The sequence below is a fragment of the Ctenocephalides felis genome, unplaced genomic scaffold (assembly GCF_003426905.1).
Source record: "Ctenocephalides felis isolate EL2017-DRISC unplaced genomic scaffold, ASM342690v1 CF-g0.4_SCAFFOLD_03573, whole genome shotgun sequence".
Lineage (NCBI taxonomy): Eukaryota > Metazoa > Arthropoda > Insecta > Siphonaptera > Pulicidae > Ctenocephalides > Ctenocephalides felis.
In genome coordinates this window covers 16,391,005-16,414,204 of record NW_020539727.1, presented here as the reverse complement: position 1 = coordinate 16,414,204, position 23,200 = coordinate 16,391,005, and the positions used below count along the sequence as shown (strand labels likewise).

General features: G+C 26.2%; 1 protein-coding gene across 2 annotated transcripts in view; it reads right to left on the bottom strand.

The window, feature by feature from the left end:
- The window catches only part of LOC113389348 (putative inorganic phosphate cotransporter), a 228,131-nt gene that overhangs the window by 85,735 nt on the left and 119,196 nt on the right, over nt 1-23,200 (bottom strand). Inside the window, exon 1 of one of the 2 annotated variants that reach the window (XM_026626402.1) lies at nt 13,829-13,956. The exons of the other annotated variant lie outside the window; for it this stretch is intronic. Within the exon in view, the coding sequence (XP_026482187.1) occupies nt 13,829-13,904 (76 nt within the window). The 5' untranslated portion in view covers nt 13,905-13,956. Of the gene's footprint in view, nt 1-13,828; nt 13,957-23,200 lie in introns of those variants that run through there. 2 annotated transcript variants of the gene reach the window in all.

Here is a 23,200-nt window from a genome sequence, read left to right as displayed (position 1 = left end):
TTTTAATTTATTTGTTATACTTCAACAATTAAAACAGTAATTATATTCTGATGGTTGTTATTCTAAGATATGCAAAAAATAGAATAAAACTAGTGGTGTATGGCATCGTGCCTTAAGGCAAATTGCTGGAACTTCCCGTACCGTATTGAAATATTCGAGATATTTTAAACGTTTTCAAATACATTATTACAAAAATTGTAACTCTCATTATTTTTGCTATCTTGTTATATCTGAGTAAATCAAATGTAAATCATAAATCATAAATCAATTTAACTCCAGAAAATTAACAATCGTCATTTCATTTCGAATTCAATTTCAAAAAAAAAAAATCGTTGCCTAATTTTGCAAAAAATTGAAAAAGTGCTCCCGTATATAGTCACAGTCTAAACGCATTTGCAAAGAATTCTATGCGACATTTTTACTTATACAGTGCTAGCTTTGGCGGCATTTTCACATTTTTCAATAGTTTTCACAAAATTGGAAAAGTGCTCCAGTATATAAACAGTCTAAACGCACTTGCAAAAACATTTGTACCAGAGTGGCTCTTAGACTGTGCTTAGCCTGGGTAATTTTTTCAATTTTTAACCCAAAATTACAAAAATATTTTGTGGAAAATAAAAAAAGATGTAATAATTTTTTATCCTCAAAAGCAATTGTTTTGTCAATATAAGCAGAAAGTTTTTTAAATCATTTAAATCGGATGCTTATTTCACTCAAAAACTGCAATTTTTTGCACATTTAGCTCTATATCTTCGAAATGGCGGGGCCTGTCTTTGCCAAAAACTAATCACCCCAATCATTACAAATTGAATGTTTTTTAGATCATTCAAATCGGATGCTCCATTCTCTCAAAAACTCGATACAAATCGAGCACTCTTTGCTCCGTATCTCCGTAACGGCTAGACCTGCCTTTGCCAAAAACTAATCAGCACATCTCTCTATCAATGGAGATCGAATGCTTTTTGAACTCACTAACTTTTTCATTTAAATCGGTTGATCCGTGTGCCCGAAAACGTACTCGAAAAATTGTATCCATACATACATACACACACACATCCATTTTTTCTGAGATATGCAAAAATGTTCAGAAACCTCTAAAACGTAAAGATATATAAAAATGTGTATAGAAAGTTAACAATATGAAATAATAATTGAATTAAATTAGCTTACATATTCTGAAAATTTAATGAAAATCTTAGAAATTGTTCCAGTTTTAGATTTATAAAAAAAAGAATTTTCAAATATTATAAAGTTAGGAAACAAAAGAAAACATTTAGATATTTAGCAACTATTAAAGGCTGGCAAATTTTTTTTTATAACAGCAACCAGACCTTAAAAATCTCATAATATTCTGTAATAATACTTTGATACACGAACATTATTTACAAGGCACCTCGATGGTTTAACTATCTGTTTTTGATAAAATTTTAAATTTAAATCTCTGTCTCTATTAAATTACGTCAATGTAATTCTTCAAACTACAATTTCCATCGACTAATAATTTTCATTGTAAATTTTTACAGTTACATAATTCCATTTTAATCAATACCTACTACTCAGTACTCATATATAATTATTATTTAATTTCAAGGCGAACGAAACCGTCAGTCAGTCTTTGTTGGTGGTTTCAAGACGACAAAAAAATGGCACATTGTTCATTTCTTATTCGCGATAAAATTTCATAATTTACCTCAAGGCGAAAATTATTATTAATTCACCTGTCAGAGATAGATGGATGTTAACGAACTCTCGAAACTTGTGCTATTTTTACCTACATACCATCAGTACCAGTACCAGTACAGGAATTTCAATTCACAATGAGTTCAATTAAAATTTGTACGGACGCAAAAACTATCTGCCTACTTATTATTCGGATGTAACGAGGGGAATAGACCGACAGCTGGGGGAAAAATTGGAAAAAAAAATTTTTGGTGCGTTTATTAGTTGTAACTTCTAAAGTATTTATCTGAAGTTATTGGAATATTCCGCACAATCATACAGAATTCAATAGACTATAATGTTGTCTAACATCACAATGCTCTGCTGCAACTTGGTATACTTTAAAATTGCAATTGAAATCGGGTAATTATTTTGAGACTGAATGTGCATTTATTCGTGGTTTGGGGCAAAGGGGAATTGAGCACGAGACTTTTTCGTGCATTTATTTGTTATATCTCTTGTAACTTTTAAACGGTTTATCTGAAGTAAATAAAATATTCAGCAAAATTGTTCAAAATTGAATAGACTACAATATTGTCTAACATCATGGCCCTACAGCAACTCGGTATACTTTAAAATTGTAATTGAAATTTGCCAATTATTTTAAGACTGACTGTGCATTTATTCGTGCTTTGGGACAAAGAGGAATTGAGCGCGATTTTTTTGTGCATTTATTTGTTATAACTTCTAAACGGTTTATTTAAAGTAATTGAAATATTCGGCAAATTTGTTCAAAATCCAATAATCTATATTATTTCCTAACATCATAATACCCTACAACAACTCGATATACTTTAAAATTACAATTAAAACTTGATAAAAATTCTGAGGGTACTAAATAAGTATTAATTCCAATTGAATTAAATTGAACGACATTTTCCATGCATTTATTTGTTATATCTCTCGTAACTTCTATAGTTTTTATCTAAAGTAATTAAAATATTCCGCAAATTTGAACGAAATTAATCAATCTATTTTATTTCCTAACATTATGGTATCCTAAAGCAACTCGATATACCTCAAAATCGCAATTGAAACTGAGTACATAATTGTTATAGGTCGAAGGCAAATTGAATACAAAAATGTTTTTTATGTATTTATTTGTTATATCCCTTGTAACTTGTGAATTATTTAAATAACTTGAATGATATATTTAGAAAATTTGTTCAAAATTAAACAATCTGTAATATTTCCTAACTCGTAATTATAATGCTCTGCGACAACTTGGTATACTTTAAAATAATAATTAAATTTAGGTGAAATTGTGAGGGTTATATCTCTCGTAACTTCTTGATGGTTTATCTAAAGTAATCAAAATATTCGACAAAATTATACCAAATTGATTACTATTTATTATTTCTTAACCTTATAATACTCTACAGCAACTTGGTATACTTTAAAATCGTAATTGTAACTAGGTAAACATTCTGAGGGTACTAAAAGAACAATTGCTCCCAATTAAATTGAGTTGTAACTTCTAAATTATTTGTCTAAATTAAATGAAATATTAAGCAAATTTGTTCAAAATTAAACAATTTATAGTATTTTCTATAATCACAATGCTACAGCAACCCGGTATACTTTAAAATCGTAATTGAAACTATGTAAAAAATTTAAGGGTACTAAAAGTGCATATGTTCCGAATTGAAGTGAATTAAACGACAATGTTTTATTATAGTTCTTGTAACTTCTAAATTGTTTGTCTAAATTAAATGAAATAATCAGCAAATTTGTTCAAAATTACACAATTTATAGTATTTCCTTAGATCATAATGCTCTACAGCAACTTGGTATACTTTAAAATCGTAATTGAAACTAGGTAAAAATTCTGAGGGTATTAAAAGTACATTTGTTCCCCATTGAAGTGAATTAAACGACAACTTTTTATTATAGCTCTTGTAACTTCTAAATTATTTGTCTAAATTAAATAAAATATCAGGCAAATTTATTTAAAATTAAATAATATAGAGTATTTTCATAGATCATGATGCTACCTTAAAATCACAATTGTAACTGAGTACGTAATTGTTATTAGTAGTGTTTCATGCATTTATTCATTATATTATATCTTTTGTAACTTCTGAATTATTTAAATAACTTGAATGATATATTAAGAAAATTTGTTCAAAATTGAATAATATATATTATTTCCCAACATTATAAAACTCTACAGCAACTCGGTATACTTTAAAATTACAATTGAAACTTGGTAAATATTCTTAGAGTACTAAAAGTACATTTGCACCAAATTGAAGTGAATTTTTAAAAGTACATTTGTACCGAATTAAATGACATTTTTTATTATAGCTCTTGTAACTTCTAAATTGTTTATCGAAATTAAATGAAATATTCCACAAATTTATTCAAAATTCAATAATTTCTAATATTTATCAATACCATATTATTCTACAGCAACTCCGTATACTTTAAAATCGCAATTAAAACTAATCTATATTCTGAGAATGTTTTCAGTCAGAAAAAAATCGAGTCCACGATTTTTCATGCATTTATAAACCCTTTCAACTCTTTTATTATAGCTCTTATAACTTCTAAATTATTTGTCTAAATTAAATGAAATATTAAGCAAGTTTGTTTAAAATTAAACAATGTATCATATTTTCTATTATCATGAAGTCCTACAGCAACTCGATATACTTTAAAATCGCATTTGAAACTGAATAATTATTCCAAAGTACACTTATTCCTAAAACCATTTATATATTGTAAACGGTAAAATTTTCTTAATTATAGTGTAAGACAAATTTATTCTAAATAGAATAATCTATAGAATTTTTTAACACCAAAATGCTTTACCTCAACTCTATATACTTTTAAATCGACGCTAAATATTAAAATTGAATAATAAAAAAACTATCAGCTCTTCTTTTATTCAAACGTAACAAAGAGCAATAGAGAGAGAGCTGGGAACAAAAATGAACGCAAAAGTAGTTTTATACAAATTTTGATAATAAAAATCATTTTTTTTAGTCTATTAATATACTATGAATACTGAAGTTCTGTACTAGGATTTTTTTCGTGCTTCATTTTACTATATGTTAGTAACTTTTGAACTTTTTATCTAAAATAGTCAAAAATTTAATAATTTATATGAAATTAACATTTAATTTTAAACTAAACAACAATATAGCAAATATAGTTACTGTTATTATTGTTAATAGTTTTCGTAGAATTAAATTTAAAATTTAACCCTTTCCACTGGGATGCCGTCGCTCCGGCGGCAAAATACATATAAATCACGCAATTTGCGAGTGGAAAGGGTTAAAATACTAGTATTATAACTGTTAGATTAATAATTTCATAGCTAGTTTTACTTTACTTAAAAATATATACATATGTTTTGGTGTTAGAATTTTATCTTTTACCTAACTATTTCATTCATTCGATAATTTTTTCTATAAATTTATTTTTCCACCAGAGTCACCAGCTCTCTATCTATGTTTAAATACGAAATTACTCATCGTACCATGTTTAAATTTAGCAATAATGACAATGTAACAAATGAGAAACGAATTGAATATGAAACCGACACGTTTTTTCTGTTTAAATAATAAAATTTAAACATTTAACATGACTAAGTAGATTTTTCCTAAGAATATTTATATACTTAACTCATGACTTAATACTGATAACTAATAAAACACTAATTAGAGGAAACCATTAGTCGATATAAATGTAAATATAAAAAGTGGGTTGATTCTCTATGTTTTTTGCAAATAAGATGTAAAAAAGGTGATTAGATACCCATGTTGGGGTCACCAATTTTGTAAATTTATTTGCCAAAAATAAAGAATTATATTAATGCATAACTTTTAGTCTATATTGATATAAATATAAAAAAGCGCGTTGATTGCCTATGTTCTTTTTCAAAAAAAGATGTGAAAAAGGTGATTTGATACCCATGTCGGGGTCACCAATTTTGTAAATTTATTTGCCAAAAATAAAGAATTATATAAATGCATAACTATTAGTCGATATAAATATAAATATAAAAAAGTGCGGTGATTGTCTATGTTCTTTTGCGAAAAAAGATGTAAAAAAGGTGATTTAGTACCCATGTCGGGGTCACCAATTTTGTAAATTTATTTGCCAAAAATAAAGAATTATATGAATAAAAAAAATTTGGTAAGCAATATGATAAATATAAAAATAAAAAAATGATTGATTGTCTATGTTCTTTTGTAAAAAAAATAAGACAATAGAAGTGATTTTGCACGCATGTCAGGGTAACCAATTTTGTAAATTTATTTGTCAAAAATAAAGAATTATATAAATGCATAAAAATTTGCAAAATAATAGATTTTACTTAAAAAATATCTCGATACCTGACTAACAAATTTTAACCAAAAATAAAAAAAATTATACCTAGTTAAATTAAAAATTTTGGACGCAACAATTCTGTTTCTAGAAAAACGTTTGAAAACCTGATAAACTTGTGAAAATCAGAAACTATTATTAATGTAAAGATTAGTACGTTTTTTCATAATAAATATAGTAATATAAAATATAAAAATTAACATTTAGTTTATTTAACAATTAAATTTGATCTCCATTTACTTTTCAATCTAGTACAAACTAGTGTTGGTTATTTTTAGAACGGCGGAAGCCGTTACAATAATTTTTTTTAACAAATATTACAAAAACTTTACATATTTTAAATATGTTCCATGGAAAACTAGATTTACTTTTTGTTGTTAATCTACATGCATTATTTATAATTTTTTGCAAAGTAATAAATATATCAAGATTCTGTTTGAAAATTTTGCAAATGAGCAAATAATGTACAAAGTTGAAATAAATTTAAAGAAGTTAGTTATTTAGAATACATATAATTTTATATCAAGGCTGAAAAATAAAAATATACAATTTTTTAATATTAATTATTTTAAGTTTTTGCATAAATATTTTTAATTCTGAAATATATTTACACTAAAATGTGATTTTTCATTCATGAATTTAAAATAGATATATTGTTTCAAGGTATATTTTATTTTATTGGTCATTAAATTTATTAATTAGCATTACACTTTATTAATTTTTAGAAAAAAAAGTTTTGGCCAGAAAATCCGATTTTAGATAAATTACACCTATACTATAAATGGTATTTTTATTAGTAACATTTGTCTATTTTCATTATTTTTTTGCTTATTAAATTTATCAAATAACATTACACTTTATTAATTTTTAGAAAAAAAAAGTTTTGGTCAGAAAATCCGATTTAAGATAAATAACACATGTACTACAAATTGTATTTTTAATTCTAAAATCTGTAAATTTAAATTAGTTTTTTGTGCGTAATTGCGACTGGCACTTGAAATTGCGAAAAAATATTTTGCAGAAAGAGAAATCGTTTATACTTTTTAAATTATGAAATATATACGCAACTTGCAAAATAAATAATATTATATAATATTAGTAATTACAAAAAAATTCACGTATATTTTCGAACATCTAAATAAATTATAATGATGAAATAGTAGTAGAGAATAAGTTATATATAGCATTTTTTTAATATTTTTTATATTTTAATTGTTAAATTAATTTTCTAAATATCTAGTGTATCTAATTATATTAACCCTTTTTACTCGAGAATTACGAGATTTATATAAATTTTCTACTAACTCTTATATAACGTTTAATATTTTTTCTAACAAAATTTTATAAAAAAAATATGCGAAATTCTAACTTTAGTTTTCTGTTAAGGGTTTTATTCGGTACATTTTTTTATATTGAGTATTATTCTGATAAAATTTGTTCATATACATTTATATTGTAATATATTATTAAAAAGTATATAAAATTGCCTACAAAAATTATTAATTTATGCGCAATTTAAAATTTTTCCTTCTGGAAGTTAAAATATATAATTGTGTAAATATTTTAACGCATCCGAGTGCGAAGGGTTAACATATAATATTCTAAAGTTAAATGAATTTTTATAGATAAACCAACAAGCCTACGAATATTATGAAAAGTATCATTAAAATTCTATAATTAATTTCAAAGAAATGGCTCGGCAGATTATTACTAATTTTATATGTTATTAAATAATTTATATATATTTTTTTGAATTTTTGGCTAAAATGTTTGCACTTTTTAAAATGATTCTGTTTTATCGAGTTTCATGAAAAAGTTTTTAATCTTTTCCGACCGGATGCCACCGCTCCGGCAGCACAATTCATATAAATCTCGGAGAGTGGAAAGGGTTAAATTTCTACAATCGGTCTAGCAGTTTTTAAGAAAACGTCCACAAAAGACTACATACAAATTTTACTACATACACAAACGTCATTTAACCAGTATTAGTGTCAAACGATTCAGAATGACTTGGTACGTCGAGTAAGCATATATAAATAAATTCTAATTTTTTTTTCGAATGGTTTTCCAATTTCTAGAATCGGTTCAGGATTTTTGGCTAAAATGTTGACGAAACATTTTGCATTTTCTGAGATGATTCTTTTTTATCAAGTTTCATGAAATGGTTTTTAACCCTTTCCCCTCGGATGCCGCCACTCCGGCGGCAAAATTCATTTATCTCGGAATTTGCGAGTGGAAAGGGTTAAATTTCTAAAATCGGTCCATGAATTTTGAAAAAACGTCCATAAAAGACTACATACAAATTTTACGTCATTTAGTGTGCCAGTGCTAGTGTCAAACGATTCGGAATGACTTGGTACGTCGAGTACCTAAATCATTACATTTATAACTAAGATTAATACAATTAATTTAATTATTATTTCTGATTTAAATTTAATTCCTTTTCTATTTCCATTTTTAGATGACGATAAGAAAATTGATATCAACTAAAACGGATGTCAACGGATTTTGACATTTTGAACTTTTGACTTTGTTGCAGCTGATTCGGGCTGCAAATTTATTATTTATCGAAAGCAAATTTTAAATTGAAATTGAGAATTTTGCATTGACGGTTTAGATAGATTATCATGATCATGAGGTGATCATGCGCAGATTTTAATAAAATGACAAGTAATAAAATTTATAAAACAAATCATATTTTATGATGAAAAATTTCTTAACAATTAGGGGAAAGCTTGATATATTTTTAAATACTCCAAAACTAAGTTCTTTTGAATCAGAAAAATATTTTACCCTGTCCCTTGAAAATAATAAAACAAATTAAACATTTGAGCCGTATGTACTAAACGTAAGTTAATTGATTAGAAATAATTTCTATATTACTTCTTTAGGCGCAACTAGGGTGCGAATCCGTACAAATGCAACGGAAGTGCGTTACGGCAGATCAAATAAGATAAGAGTCGAGTGCCAATGATTTGTCATTCGCTCTCGATGATATCATTTCAATACGGGTCGATTGTGATTAGTCGTCGTGTATGTGAATATAGGAGATCTGTCATTGTATGGGTACCGAAATCAACGTTGTATGAGTATCGTTATCAACAAAGAAATCGGCATAGATAAATAAACATTTTAAAATTACATCGTAGTACAAATCTTGATTTAATTAAAAATGCCTGAATCAGAAGAATATTTTACCATATTCCTTGAAAATAATAAAAAAAAAATAAAACATTTGTGCCGTGTACTAAACGTAAGTTTGTTGATTAGAGACTATTTCTATATTATTCGTAGTTTTTATAAATCTTTGAAGTTATTAATATGGAAAATAATTTTTAGGCAAGACAGATATTATAGCTGTTCACAGAATGAGATTATATCGTCAGCGATAGAGTAAAAAAAATACAAGCAGTCAATTAATGTATGTTGATTTTAATTAAATGAAGTTCTAATAATCCACTGTGTGAACGAATAGTATAGAATTTATTAATCTGCAATTACTTCATATCTCTAATGAAGGTTCATTTCTAAATGCTAATTACAATGGCAAACCGATCATGACATATTTGAAGTAGGACTTTAATTTCATTATCGTTTTTAAATATTATACACATTTTAATGCTATTATTAATATATAATTTATAATTTATCATTATATATATATGTGTATAGCGGTCGACACTAATAAATGTGTGCATCGTGAGTGCTACCATATTACTAATGGACATTATTCAAAATTGTTATATGATGTATTTATTTTTACTTAAATGCCATCTTAGTTTGTATACTAATGTGTAATATCATGAAAAAAAAACTATAGCCATCAGTAAACAAACAGGAGTGAAGACCTAAATCCATTCCTCATTTAGGGGAATAACAATATCAGCTTCTTGATACGCATTTTACTTTTATTTTATCCAAAAATAATAAAAAATCAATAATGACCATGACCATGACCATGATGATGTTGTCCATGTCCAACGATCGACAGGTTTTTAAAAATCGACATTCGTCTTTTTGGACATCTTTCGTGATTCGGCAAAGAAATAAGTTTATTATGGCAAAAAAATCGAGAATTCCTTCGATATTGACGTCAAAAAAGTGGATTTGGATACTGACAGTGAAGGAAAAGGTAGTAAAATTTAGAGAAGATAAAGACATAATTTTTCGTTCACTTGTTAATTCATTTAGGAAAATATAAATTTTAATTTTAGTAGATAATCAGTTGACTAAATTTTCAAACTAGTGGGGTGCATGGCATCGCGCCAAATTGTTGGAACTTCTAGTACCGTAATAAAAAACCTTGGTATGGAACCCAAAAAAAATTACACAAAATGTGTACACATTATTAAAATCTCTAAAAAATATATGATAATTTGATGTACATATGTCTAATAAACAATTTTGACCGCCAAATGACATTTTTTTAATTTATTTTTATTGAGAGTCCATAACCGCTAGACCTGCCTTTCCAAAAATTGAATAAGTTTTTCATCTTATCAATACGAATCGAATGTTTTTTGAATTATTCAAATCGCTTCATCCGTGTTCCCAAAATCGTCGAAGAAAATTTGTATCCGCACACATACACACACATACATCCATGTTTTCTAAGGTATACCAAAATTTTCAGAAACCTCTGAAACGTAAATATATATAAACATTTTCATTTTCGATTTTTTTGCGATTGCTATAACTTACCCTACGGAAGTTAATAAAAAAAATTGAAACGAAAAAATTTAAGTGTGAGAAATTGAACGATAGAATCGAACACTTAAAACAAGCAATGCAAAAATCTAACAAAAATTCTATAAATTACTATAAAAAAATCAATATTTTATTGAGAATTTTAAATTACAAGAATTGATAAAGAATATAAATTACAATCAAGATATATTTTCAGAAACTAGTGGTGTTTGGCATCGTGCCTTAAGGCAAATTACTGGAACTTTTTATATAAAATTTGAAAAATAAAAGTGAATACTAGGAAGTAAATAAAAAATACGAGAGCACGTGGTCAGATATTTAAAATTATTTATATGTATATATATATATATATATATATATATATATATATGTATATATGACATAACAACGTGAATTAATTTATAAGCTAATTAATACAAGTTCCATACATAAATTAATACAAATGTCTTAATTAATGTTAAAAGGAAACGAAATACAACTCGAATTTTGTTCATAAAAATTGTTTACATAACATTTGCACGTGGAAACAACATGAAAAACATTATATTAAAAACATCGAAAAAGTTTTATAGAATAAAAAATAAAAGAATCTAATAAAGCTTGTAAGAATCTCCTAAAAAACTCATAAAATTCTGTTAAGAATCTAAACTAAGGAACTGGTAAATTTTGATGATAATATGATAAGAAACTTAGAAGTTTCAAGTAAGATTTTCACTTTTTTTTCATTATTTCTATCAAAAAAATATTATAAATTTATTAGTCTGAACCTTTGGTTGAATGAGGTTATTTGCTGTTTAATTGTAACATTAAATCTAATTTTATTAAAGCAAAAATAAATATTTTGTAACAAAATCTTATATCTTTTCCTTTATATAGATATTATTGGAATTTTTCTTATACTTCTAAATATGTCAATAAAATTCGACTCAAAAATTCGATTGAAGAATCTAATGTTTTGTTTTGTTTGTTAATTCAAGAGTGCGTACACATGCAAATGGATTTTTAAATATTATTGTCATTCGACAACAAAACTTTCGTCACAAAAATTCTTAGCGATAATTGTATAATAGAAATTACATTGTAAACTGGCGAAATGCAAAAAAAAACTACTATTGGTATGGTAAAACTATAATTTTTCCCTAAAGTATTGTAAATTTTTAAATAATTTATTTGGTCAAACAATTGGAATATTACCACTGGTGGTAACTTTATTTTACGAATTTTATTTACAAAGAAAAATTTTTTTTGCAAAAATTTGAGCAATTTTTTAGGTCACACTAAATGACTGACATGACCCTTTGATAATTATTTCTTAACTTTGTTGACCCTATATTAATTTAATACTTGATGAGTCAAGAAATAGTATTTTTATCACAATTCACTCTTTTATAGTATTAAATTAAATTAAAATTTAAATATATTAATAAATTAAACTAAATATTTTCAACCAAACAAAAAATCTACACCACCTCGAAATAATTTTTGTGATTATTTTCCTTTATTTTTTCTAATATAAATATTTTATTTCCCCAACAAACTTTCGACAAAGATTAAATTAAAATTTTGGCGCCATTAAATGTTCGACAAAAAAATCTTTAAATTATGCTAAAATAATATATGTTGAATTGTTAATATAATTATTATAGTCATAATAACATTTAAAATGATTATTAATTTTAATTTGAGAAGAAAATTAATAGAAGTAAAATACAATTGTACAATGTAAAAACTACAATTTTAAACTAATTAACACAAAAAGATTTAATTAAAATTTTGTGTTTTTTCAACTGAAAGTGTTTTTTTTCCAAAAAAATATTCAATATTTCATTAATTAATATATTCTATTTTGTAAAATTAAAATTTAAACAAAATTAAAATAAAAACTGATTAAAATACAAGTACAATTTGCACTTGGACCAGAAAAACTTTCTTGTGGAAATTTTACAAACTAATTATTAATTTTATTGCAAAACATCAGAAAATTTATTATAAAAGTGATTTGTATAAATAATAGATATTGCTGTTATACATAAAAATTAAAGAAATAAATTTGCAACTCCTTGCAATTTTTTTTAAACCATAAATTTTAAATAATACAATTCTAACAGTACAAATAAGTACAAATTGTTTTTGAACCAGAAAAACTTTCTTTTGGAGATTTTTCAGAATAATTATTATTATAATTGAAAGACATCAGAAATATTCTTGTAAAAGTAATTTGTATAAATAATTGATGTTTCTGTTAGAAATAAAATTATGCTAAATTGTTATTATTTAAAATAATTTTAAATTATAATGAGATTATCAGACAAAAATAGGTCCCAAAATAAATAAATGCGTAAAAAATACAATTTTGAACTATAATTTACACAAAAAAGTTAATTAAAACATTTTTCTCGTCTGAAACTCGTTTTTTTTAACAAATTATCTAATGACAATAATATTTCCTTAGTTAAAAAAATAAAATTTAAACAATTTTAAAATTAACATAAACACTAATTAAAATACAAGTACAATTTGTACTAGAGAAACTTTCTTTTGGAGATTTTTTAGAATAATAATTAATTTAATTTAATTTAAATTAATTTTATTGCAAAACATCAGATAATTTATTGTAAAAGCAATTTGTATAAATAATTGAAATATTTCTATTATACTAATAATATTTTAATAATTGATATTACTATTAAAGAAACAAATTTGCAACTTGTTCCATAAGTGCAAAAAAATCGCAAAACAAATTTGTTTACCATAAATTTTTAATAATACAATTCTAATTAGAATTGATTCATCACAGATCATTAATTCTAATAGTTGTTACAAGTCATTAAAAGGTAATAAAAATAAATTTATTATGTTTTAAAATATTTTAGATACGTTCAAATCAATGAAAAAACATCAACATTTATATTATATAATATTCAAATTTATGACCGAAACTTTTAGGCAACACCAGAAAAATTTCGAATTTCGAATTTTTCAAAAATTCAAAAATGTAGGGTCCCACATACAATACACTCAAAATCATTTTTAAACACTATTTTTTACAAAATTTTAAATTTTTTACCTTCAGGTCTATCGACAGGTGCATCCTTAACAACCTTGTTACCATTTTCCAAAGGTGACCCCGTACCGGAACCCATGGTCAAAAATTCTCAAAAAAAAAAATTTACCCAACAAAAAAAAATTATATATATATACAAAAAAAATAAAAGATCACAGAATAATATTGCCTTTTGTAAAAATTTTACTTATCACAGACTAAAATTTTATTTAACACAAATACTGCAGTTAGAAAATAAAATGCACTTGTAAGAAAATTTTTATTTTATCACTTTTGCACTTGGAATTGCCTTAACTATTATTACGACTGATAAAGAATTATTTATTTATTTATTTATTATTAATAATAATGTATTTATTATTATTTTTCCCTTCCGATCACGTTTTAGTGATTTGTTGACGGTTTTTATTCACGATCGAGTTGTTGCGTTGAGCGGCCATTTTTTAGCGTTTGGTGGTAGAGCAGTTTCTAATTTGTCGTTTTTTGACGAGATTTTTTTTACTTTTTTTAAAAGTTTGTATCGTAAAAAAATTGATTTTAAAAGGCGACGGTTGTGCTTCGCAAAGCGATCGGTGTTCAACTGATTTCGTATCGGAGACGACGCCGAGTTAAAAGTAGATTTTCGAGAGGAGCAGTGGCGGACGAGGCTACATTGAAAAGGGGGTCACATTGGTAAAAGACACATGGGGTTGCATTTGTATTATTAACTTCCATAGAGTAGTTATAGTAATGGGTCAAAAATCGAAAATGAAAATTTTTGCATTTCTCGACGTTTTGAAGGTTTCTGAACATTTTACTGGCATACCTCAGAAAAAATGGATGTGCATGTGTGTGTGTTGTATTGACAAAACAATTTCTTTTGGTGATAAGAAATTATTACATCTTTTTTTATTTTCTACATAATATTTTTGTAATTTTGGATTAAAAAATGACACGGGCTAAGCACAGTCTAAGCGCCACTCTTGTACAAATGTTTACCCGAGTGCGTTTGGACAGTTTATGAACTGGAGAACGAACACTTTTCCCAATTTTGTGAAAACTATTGAAAAATGCGAAAATGCCGCCAAGCTAAGCACAGTATAAGTGAAAATGTCGCACAGAATTATTTGCAAATGCGTTTAGACGGAAGCACTTCAATTCAATTTTGTTTAAATTAATTAGGCAACTATTTTTTTTTTAATTTGAATTCGAAATGAAATGACGATTGTTAATGTTCTGGAGATAAAATTGATTTATGATTTATGTTTTACATTTGATTTGCTCAGATATAACAAACAAGATAGCAAAAATAATGAAAGTCACAGTATTTGTAATAATATATTTGAAAACTTTTAAAATTTCTCGAATATTTCGTTACGGTACGGGAGGTTCCATTAGATTTTGGCAAAGGCAGGTCCAGCCGTTTTGGAGATAAAGAGCGAAGAGTGCAGAAAATAGAAATCGAGGTTCTGAGAGAACGAAGCACCGATTTGATTGATTCAAAAAATATTGCACATGTCTTGACGAAATGAAGAATTTATTACAATTTGGAAAGTCAGGTCCAGCGGTTTAGGGGATCCAGAACAAAAGTCAAGAAAATGACATAGGTATCTTTTAATTCAAATCGACCGATATGAATGGGTATCAAACACTTTCAAGAAACTTCAAAATTTTCGAAATTATAAAAAAATCCTAAAATTTTAGTTTTCCAAAAATATCTGCATTCTCAAGAAAGGCATTTTTTGAATTTTTTCAATATTCAAATATTTCAAATTTTCAAAAATGTTCAAAAAAATTCAAAATTTGCAAAAATATCTAATTTTTAACTTCCCGTAGGGTAAGTTATAGTAATCGCAAAAAATCGAAAATGAAAATTTTTATATATCTTTACGTTTCAAAGGTTTCTGAAAATTTTGGCATACCTTAGAAAAAATGGATGTATGTGTGCGTGTGTGTGCGCGCGCGTGTATGTGTGTGTGTGCGGATGCAAATTTTCGTCGGCGATTTCGGAAACACGGGTGAAGCGATTTGAATAATTCAAAAACATTTGATTCGTATTGATGAGGAGACGCGCTGATTAGTTTTTGACGAAGGCAGGTCTAACCGTTTTGAAAATATGGGGCAAAAAGTGCCAAAAACGGTAACTCAGTTTTTAAGAGAACGAAGCGTCCGATTTGAATAATTCAAAAAACATTTTACTTGTATTGACAAGATAAAGACGTGATCAAATTTTCATGAAGGCAGGTCTAACGTTTTCGGAGATCTAGTAAAAAAAGTAAAAAAAATGCCATCTGGCGGTCAAAAATAATCATTAGACATATGCACATCAAATTATCAGATATTTTATAGAGATTTTAACAATAAGTATAAATTTTGTATACATTCCTATGGGTTCCGTACCAATGTTTACGCGTTAGACGTCGAAGCGGCGCTTACGCGCTTCGATATTTCGTCTCTATGCAGTTAAAGCAGTACGATTGCTTTGAAAAAAAAAGTTCAGAATTCCAAAATATTTTAAAATACACTTTTCTTCAAAAAAGTCTTTTTTTTTTTCAAACAAAAGTAAATTTTTGTCAAAAACTTATAGTTTCTCAAAAATCTAGTTTTTCAGAGTATTTTTTTTTTCAAAAATGTTAATCTTTTTTAAAGAAAAAAATTGGTACGGGAAGTTCCAGCAATTTGCCTTAAAGCGCGATGCCATGCGCCCCACTAGTTTATTTTAAAATTTTAAATTGCAGTACGGGAAGTTCAGCAATTTGCCTTAAGGTACGATGCCATACACCACTAGTTTGTTTTTGTTTGTGTTCAGTATCAGTATTATTATTGTGAAGAAAGAAGTACATTAAATAAATTACAGGATATAGGTGTAAGTGTTACTTTGCCTTAAGGCAAGTTGCCTAAACTACCCTGAGCGATGGGCGTAAATTATCAAATTAATGAATAATAATTAATAATAATTAATAATAATAATTGAGATTCAGTTGTTTAGATAAAATTTTCAATAGTTATTACGAAAATAAAATTTTTGCTTTCGCCCAATTGAATTTCTAGTTGATATCTTTCAAACAGACTTATAATATAATATATGTAAATATATTGGCCCATTACAATAACTTACCCTACGAGAAGTTAATAATTAAAAATTAACTAAATATAAATAAGTTTATAGTAAATAAATTAAATAATAAATAAGTAAGTAATAAAATAGCTAATAGTTAAGTTATATTAAATCTGCAAAATGTTGACTTGAGCTTTATTATAATATTATTATACCGACGGATTGTAAAATAAATAAATAAATAAAAGAATAAATAATATTTTGGTAAAGTTTATTAAGACAAGGTACAATATCGCCATAAAAAAATCATTAAAATCGTTGAAAGAAAAATTGAATATTAAATTTCAAAAATCTTTGTCGAAAACTAATCAGCACGACTTCCAAATGTTATCATTGGAAGTTTTGATTTTTAAAAATCGAATGAAGATTTTTGGCTAAAAAGTGAACAAAAAAATTTCGCACGTTTCTATTTTTTCACTTTATTATGAAATTTGATCTCATTCGATTCAAAATGCCTTGAATCGTCGAGTAAACGTGAAATTTGCAAATCAAATTTTTTTTGCGAAACCAAAAATTTTCTTTCGAAATTTAGGATGTAGATATCGTTTATGATATTTAGTTGTGCACAACTGTTCATATTGTCCTTTTTGAATTATGACGTTAAAACCGACAGTTTTTACCGTTTGGCTCCTTGTGTTCAGGTATACACACTTATTCATGCTAAAATGTATATACAGATTCACACTATTCACACTAATTCACACCAATTCACATACATATATTCACACACGTGCGAGAAAGACTCCCACACGCGTCTGACTTCTAGGTAGGACAAACCGGAGCACGGTTAATTGCCAGGAAGGGCAGAGTGGCCAAGATGAGGGTCAGATAATAATAATATTATATATCTTCTTATATAAAAATGGAGATCACGATAAAATGATCCGCTAAAACTCGAAAACGACTAACGATTTGGCCAGTCTTAGTTTTAAAAATTCGTGCTAATCAGTAGGTTGTCGGAAAGGCAAGATGTTAGTTCAAAATAGTAGAAACTTTACATTTTTTATTTGAAAATTTTTGTAGAAGCGTAATTTGAATAAAACAATGAACGGTGGCTAATACGTCAAATGTCAAACGTTTTTGATAGATGATGTTCAATTACGTTTAATAGGATGTTTTACGTGAATATTATTTAATTATGATTGAATTGTAGTAAGTAGTTTCATTTGACACAAAAACGTTAGTAAACGGGCCGCAAGTGTTACTAGAAACTCAAAATATCTACTTTTTTAAAATGCACTTTTTGGCATATTTTTCTCAAACACGGTGCTCTGATAGGTCTCATTTGTATAATTATATACTCATTGGTATTTATAAACATTTTCTAGGTTATATATTTTTTATTTATGTTATTTAAATTCAGAATCTAAATTTGGTATCGATCAAAGGTAATTAATAACTTACCACTCAGAAAACATTTGTTATTAAAAATGCAATGTTTCTACAAGGTTTTGAAATAACTCCTCACTTTTTCCACAACCTCTGGATTGGCACAAATATTTCAAGACTAAAAGTGGCCAAATCGGTTCAGCCATTTTCGAGTTTTAGCAAATCTAATATAATATCGAGCTCCATTTTTATGTATAAGAAGATAACTATGTTCCGTATTTGTATTAGAAGAAGATATCATTTGTTCTGTAAAACATTAATTAATATTGAACATTATTCTTTATTAAATCTATTATGACTCATGATCCATAAATAAATTTTAAAAATTTCCCCTTAAATAATATCATATTTTTTAAATTTAAATGATCACTCAGTGTTTGTTATTCTTTAATTTGGTTTCTTAAATTGTTTTTATTTTTTAAACATTTTTCAAACAATCATTAATATTAGCAATTTCTTGGATCTATTTATATTTCTTACAGATATTTTCATGATTTTTTTCAAAATTCACAAGCTTATTTTGCAAAAGGCAATTTATTAACTTCCCCTTGGGCAAGTTATAGTAATCGCAAAAAAATCGAAAATGAAAATTTTTATATATCTTTACGTTCAAAGGTTTCTGAATATTGAAAAAATAGATGTATGTGTTGTGTGTGTGGATACAAATTTTGTCAACGATTTCGGGAACACGATCAACCGATTTAAATAATTCAATTCGATTCATATTGATAAGGAGACGTGCTGATTAGTTTTTGGCGATGGCAGGTCTACCCGTTCGGAAGATACGGGGCAAAAAGTGCTAAAAACGGTAACTCAGTTTTTAAGAGAAACGGAGCGTCTAATTTTAATAATTCAAAAAACATTTTACTTGTATTGACGAAATGAAGAACTGAGTTAAATTTTTGGGAAGGTAGGTCAAGCGATTATGGACTCTCAATATAAAAAGTTAAAAAAATATCATTTGGCGGTCAAAATGATTATTGGACTCATGTACACCAAATTATCAGATATTTTATAGAGATTTTAATAATGTTTACACATTTTGTGTAATTTTCTGGGTTCCGTACCAAGATTTTTGATTACGGTACGGGAAGTTCCAGAAATTTGCCTTAAGGCACGATGCCACGCACCCCACTAGTTTAAACATCCTTTAAACAATCATTAATATTAGTCATTTCTTGAAATCATTTATATTTCTTACATAAATTTACATGATTTTTTTCGGAAATTCACAGACTTATTTTGAAAAAGGCAATTTATATTGATGTTATCTTGTATTTAATATTTAATCTTATGTGATATTTATTTCATTTTATTTTTTCTATCTTAAAATATATAAAAAACAGTGTAAGTGGCATTTGACCTTAAGATAATTAGTTTCTTCCTGATATTTACATGATTTTTTTCGAAATTACGGAATTATTTTTGCAAAAGATAGATCATATATTTATAGGCTTAATATTAATATCTTATCTGATATTTCATATATTTTTTTATTGGTCTTAAAAATATCTATATATATAAACTAGGTGTAAGTGGCATTTGAACCTTAAGGTAAGTTTCATAATATATGTTCAGAATTAATTTTAGAATTGATTACTTTTATTATTATAAAAATTTATTTCTGATGTAAAATTGCAATTGCAATTGCAATTTATTTTTATATATTTCATTAGTATTTTTACATAGTTTTAACGTTAAATCTTTATGGTACAAATTATTTAATATTATTAAATATTTAAGATAGTACTAAATCATTATTAACATTTTAATCCTACTCTTCAATAGTAATTAATTAAAACACGTGTAAATGCAATTTGCCTTTTTATGCATTATCTGCATCGATTTAATTATTACAATAAATTTTATATCTTTTGTAATATAAAAATTTAAAATTATCGACATATTTTTATAAAAAATTGATAACTTAGTCGCATATTTCGAGACGATCGAGATAAAATTGACGACTTTGTGATAATTTATTGAAATGTAACTCTTTTTACATTGTCTTATCATAAATTGAATCGTATCGACATGATTGGTAGATTTTGTTCTAATTTTAATGGAATTAATCAATTGTCGATATTCATGCAATAAAATTGATTGATATAGGATATTTGTGAAAATCCACTAGTGGTGTCTTTTTAAAATAAACTGACTTTGGTATTTAAATTTAAATCACTCATTTAAAATTCATTCAAAGTGTAAAGTCATGTTAAGAAATCGTTAAAATATATAATGCGTAGAAAAAGTATGTAATATAAATATTAAAATTTTTATTACTCATGCATTCTTTTGCGATTTAAAACGGTTTGCATACTAAAACATTTGTTTATCTTGTATTTTAACATTTACGATTATATTTTGAATTATTACAAAATGAAAACACTTTATTTACAAAAGACTTTTGTTTTGACAAATCATTCGTAATGGAATAATAAAAAAACTAGTGGTGTATGGATGGCATCGTGGTAAAAGGCAAATTGCACCAAAATTAGAATTTTTAAAAAACCTTTGAAAATTTTTGAGAATTTTGAAAAAAAAATAGAATTTTGAAAAAAAATAGAATTTTGAGAAAAAAAAGAATTTTTTGAAAAATTAGATTTTTTTATATTCTGAATTTTTTTATACATTAAAATTTTCTGAAAATTTTGAATTATTTTCAAAGGAATCGTGCTGCACAACTGTTTTGAATCGAAATATCAAAGCGCGTACGCGCTGCATCGCAGTCGAACGGACTTCTATAATAGATAATAAAAAAAACTAGTCGTGTATGGCATCGTGGCTTGCTTCAGGCAAATTGCTGGAACTCTTCCTTACCGAAAATTAATATTTTAAAAATCTTTAAAATTTTTTGAGAATTTTGAAAAAAAAATAGATTTTTGAGAAAAAAATTGACTTTTTGAAAAATTTTAATATTTTTGATTTTTTGAAATTTTTTTATACTTTGAAATTTTACTGAAAAATTTGAACGTTTCAAAGCAATCTTTTGTTTTAGACTCGAAATATCGAAGCGCGTGCGCGTCGCATCGCAGTCTAACGAATAAACTAATAAGCACGTCTTCCCATTAATAGAAGTAGAATGTTTTTTCAATCATTCAAATCGGTCGATCCGTGCGCCCGAAATCGTAGACAAAAAATTATATCCGCACAAAAACACACACGCACGCACACACACACATACACACACAAACTTTTTTGTAAGATATGCCGAAATGTTCAGAAACTTCTGAAACGAAGATTTGCAAAAATATTCAATTGTGTTTTTTGCGATTACTAGAACTTACCTAGGGTAAGTTAAATATTCAGATAAAATTTTTTGTTTTTTTTTTTCAAAATTAAGTTCACTCATTTCTAAGTACATCATACACTCACACACACACACACATACATCTTTTTTTTTTGAAGGTATGCCAAAATGTTCAGAAAACCCTTGAAACGTAAAGATTGCAAAAAATTCATTTTGATTTTTTTGCTATTACTAAAACTTACCCTAGGGAAAGTTCATAAATGGGATTTGCTTTTTCACATAAAGTTTACTGTTTTTTTTTCAAAAATCAAGTTTACTCATTTCTAAGTACAGCATACAAACGTATCGCTGTGCTTTAAAAAAAATAGATAAATTTAATAAAAAATATTTTATCAAAAATTCATAACTGTCAAAATAATTAAAGTCTCTAAATTTTAATATTTCTAATATGAAATGAGATTTTTATTATACCCTAAACCTAAGTTGGATATTAGTGCTTACGATGAACCAATAAAATTTAAAATCGGTTTAGCAGTTTAGGAGTACATTATGACAAACATCATGACACCCACTTTTTCAATCATAATCAAACTTCGGTACGCTTTCATCATTTTTATTCAATTATCATAAGAACATTATTGCAAATTACCAGTTTCGAACCAGGATTTTATTTTATATACCGAAAAAATCTGAAAATCCGCATATTTTCCATATTTGCATTAAATTAATTTGCTTTTCATTTACGTAACAAAATGAAGAAGATATGAAAACAACTGATTATTTTCATAATTGTATGGTATTGACGTAAATGCTCGAACAATCAGATAAAAAATGATTTAATAATTGTGATTTTTAAAATTGATATGGTGATATATTTATTTCCTGAATCTTGATAGAACTAGAATATTTGAGGAATGGACTAAATAATAAAAAAACTAGTTGGTATTGGTATTTGCCTTGAGGCAAGTTTACATGAACTACCCGATATGTGTAAATAATCGACTTAATAAATAAAAAATAAATTAATTTATGAGTGATTAGAAGTATTCCGAGTGGATTTATTACACATTTTTGAAAACTAACGAATACGTTAATTAGGAGTATTTTCTAAAATCAAATTTTCAAAAATCAACAATTTTATAATGAACCAGTTTCCGTAGGACCTTAATAGTTTAGTATGTTCAATAAGACCAAGTACTCTATATCGTTATACCAACTAAATCATCTAATTTTAATTTTAACAAACGTCAAAAAAAATTACTCATTTTCTCAAACTTTGATGAATTTTTAAAATTAAACTACTTGTCGTAAGGCCGTAATATTTCAGTAGGTTCTATAAGACCATGATATACATCGCCAAAAAAAGTTCCATAAAAATCGGTAAATTATACTTTTATATATTTCACAAATTATTATCATAATTAATTTCCAATTCGGCCCTGTACAAAACCTGTGTCACTTATTACCATCGATAATTTCACGAACAAATAAGGAAAAATGTGCGTTTCATTTACATTATCACCTGAAACCTTGCCACGTTCTTTTTTTAAAAAATAAATTTTTAAATATAATGGTCACAAAAATCGCACATTAGCACATCACTATAATGAATACATTTATAGAAAATAATTTGCAATAA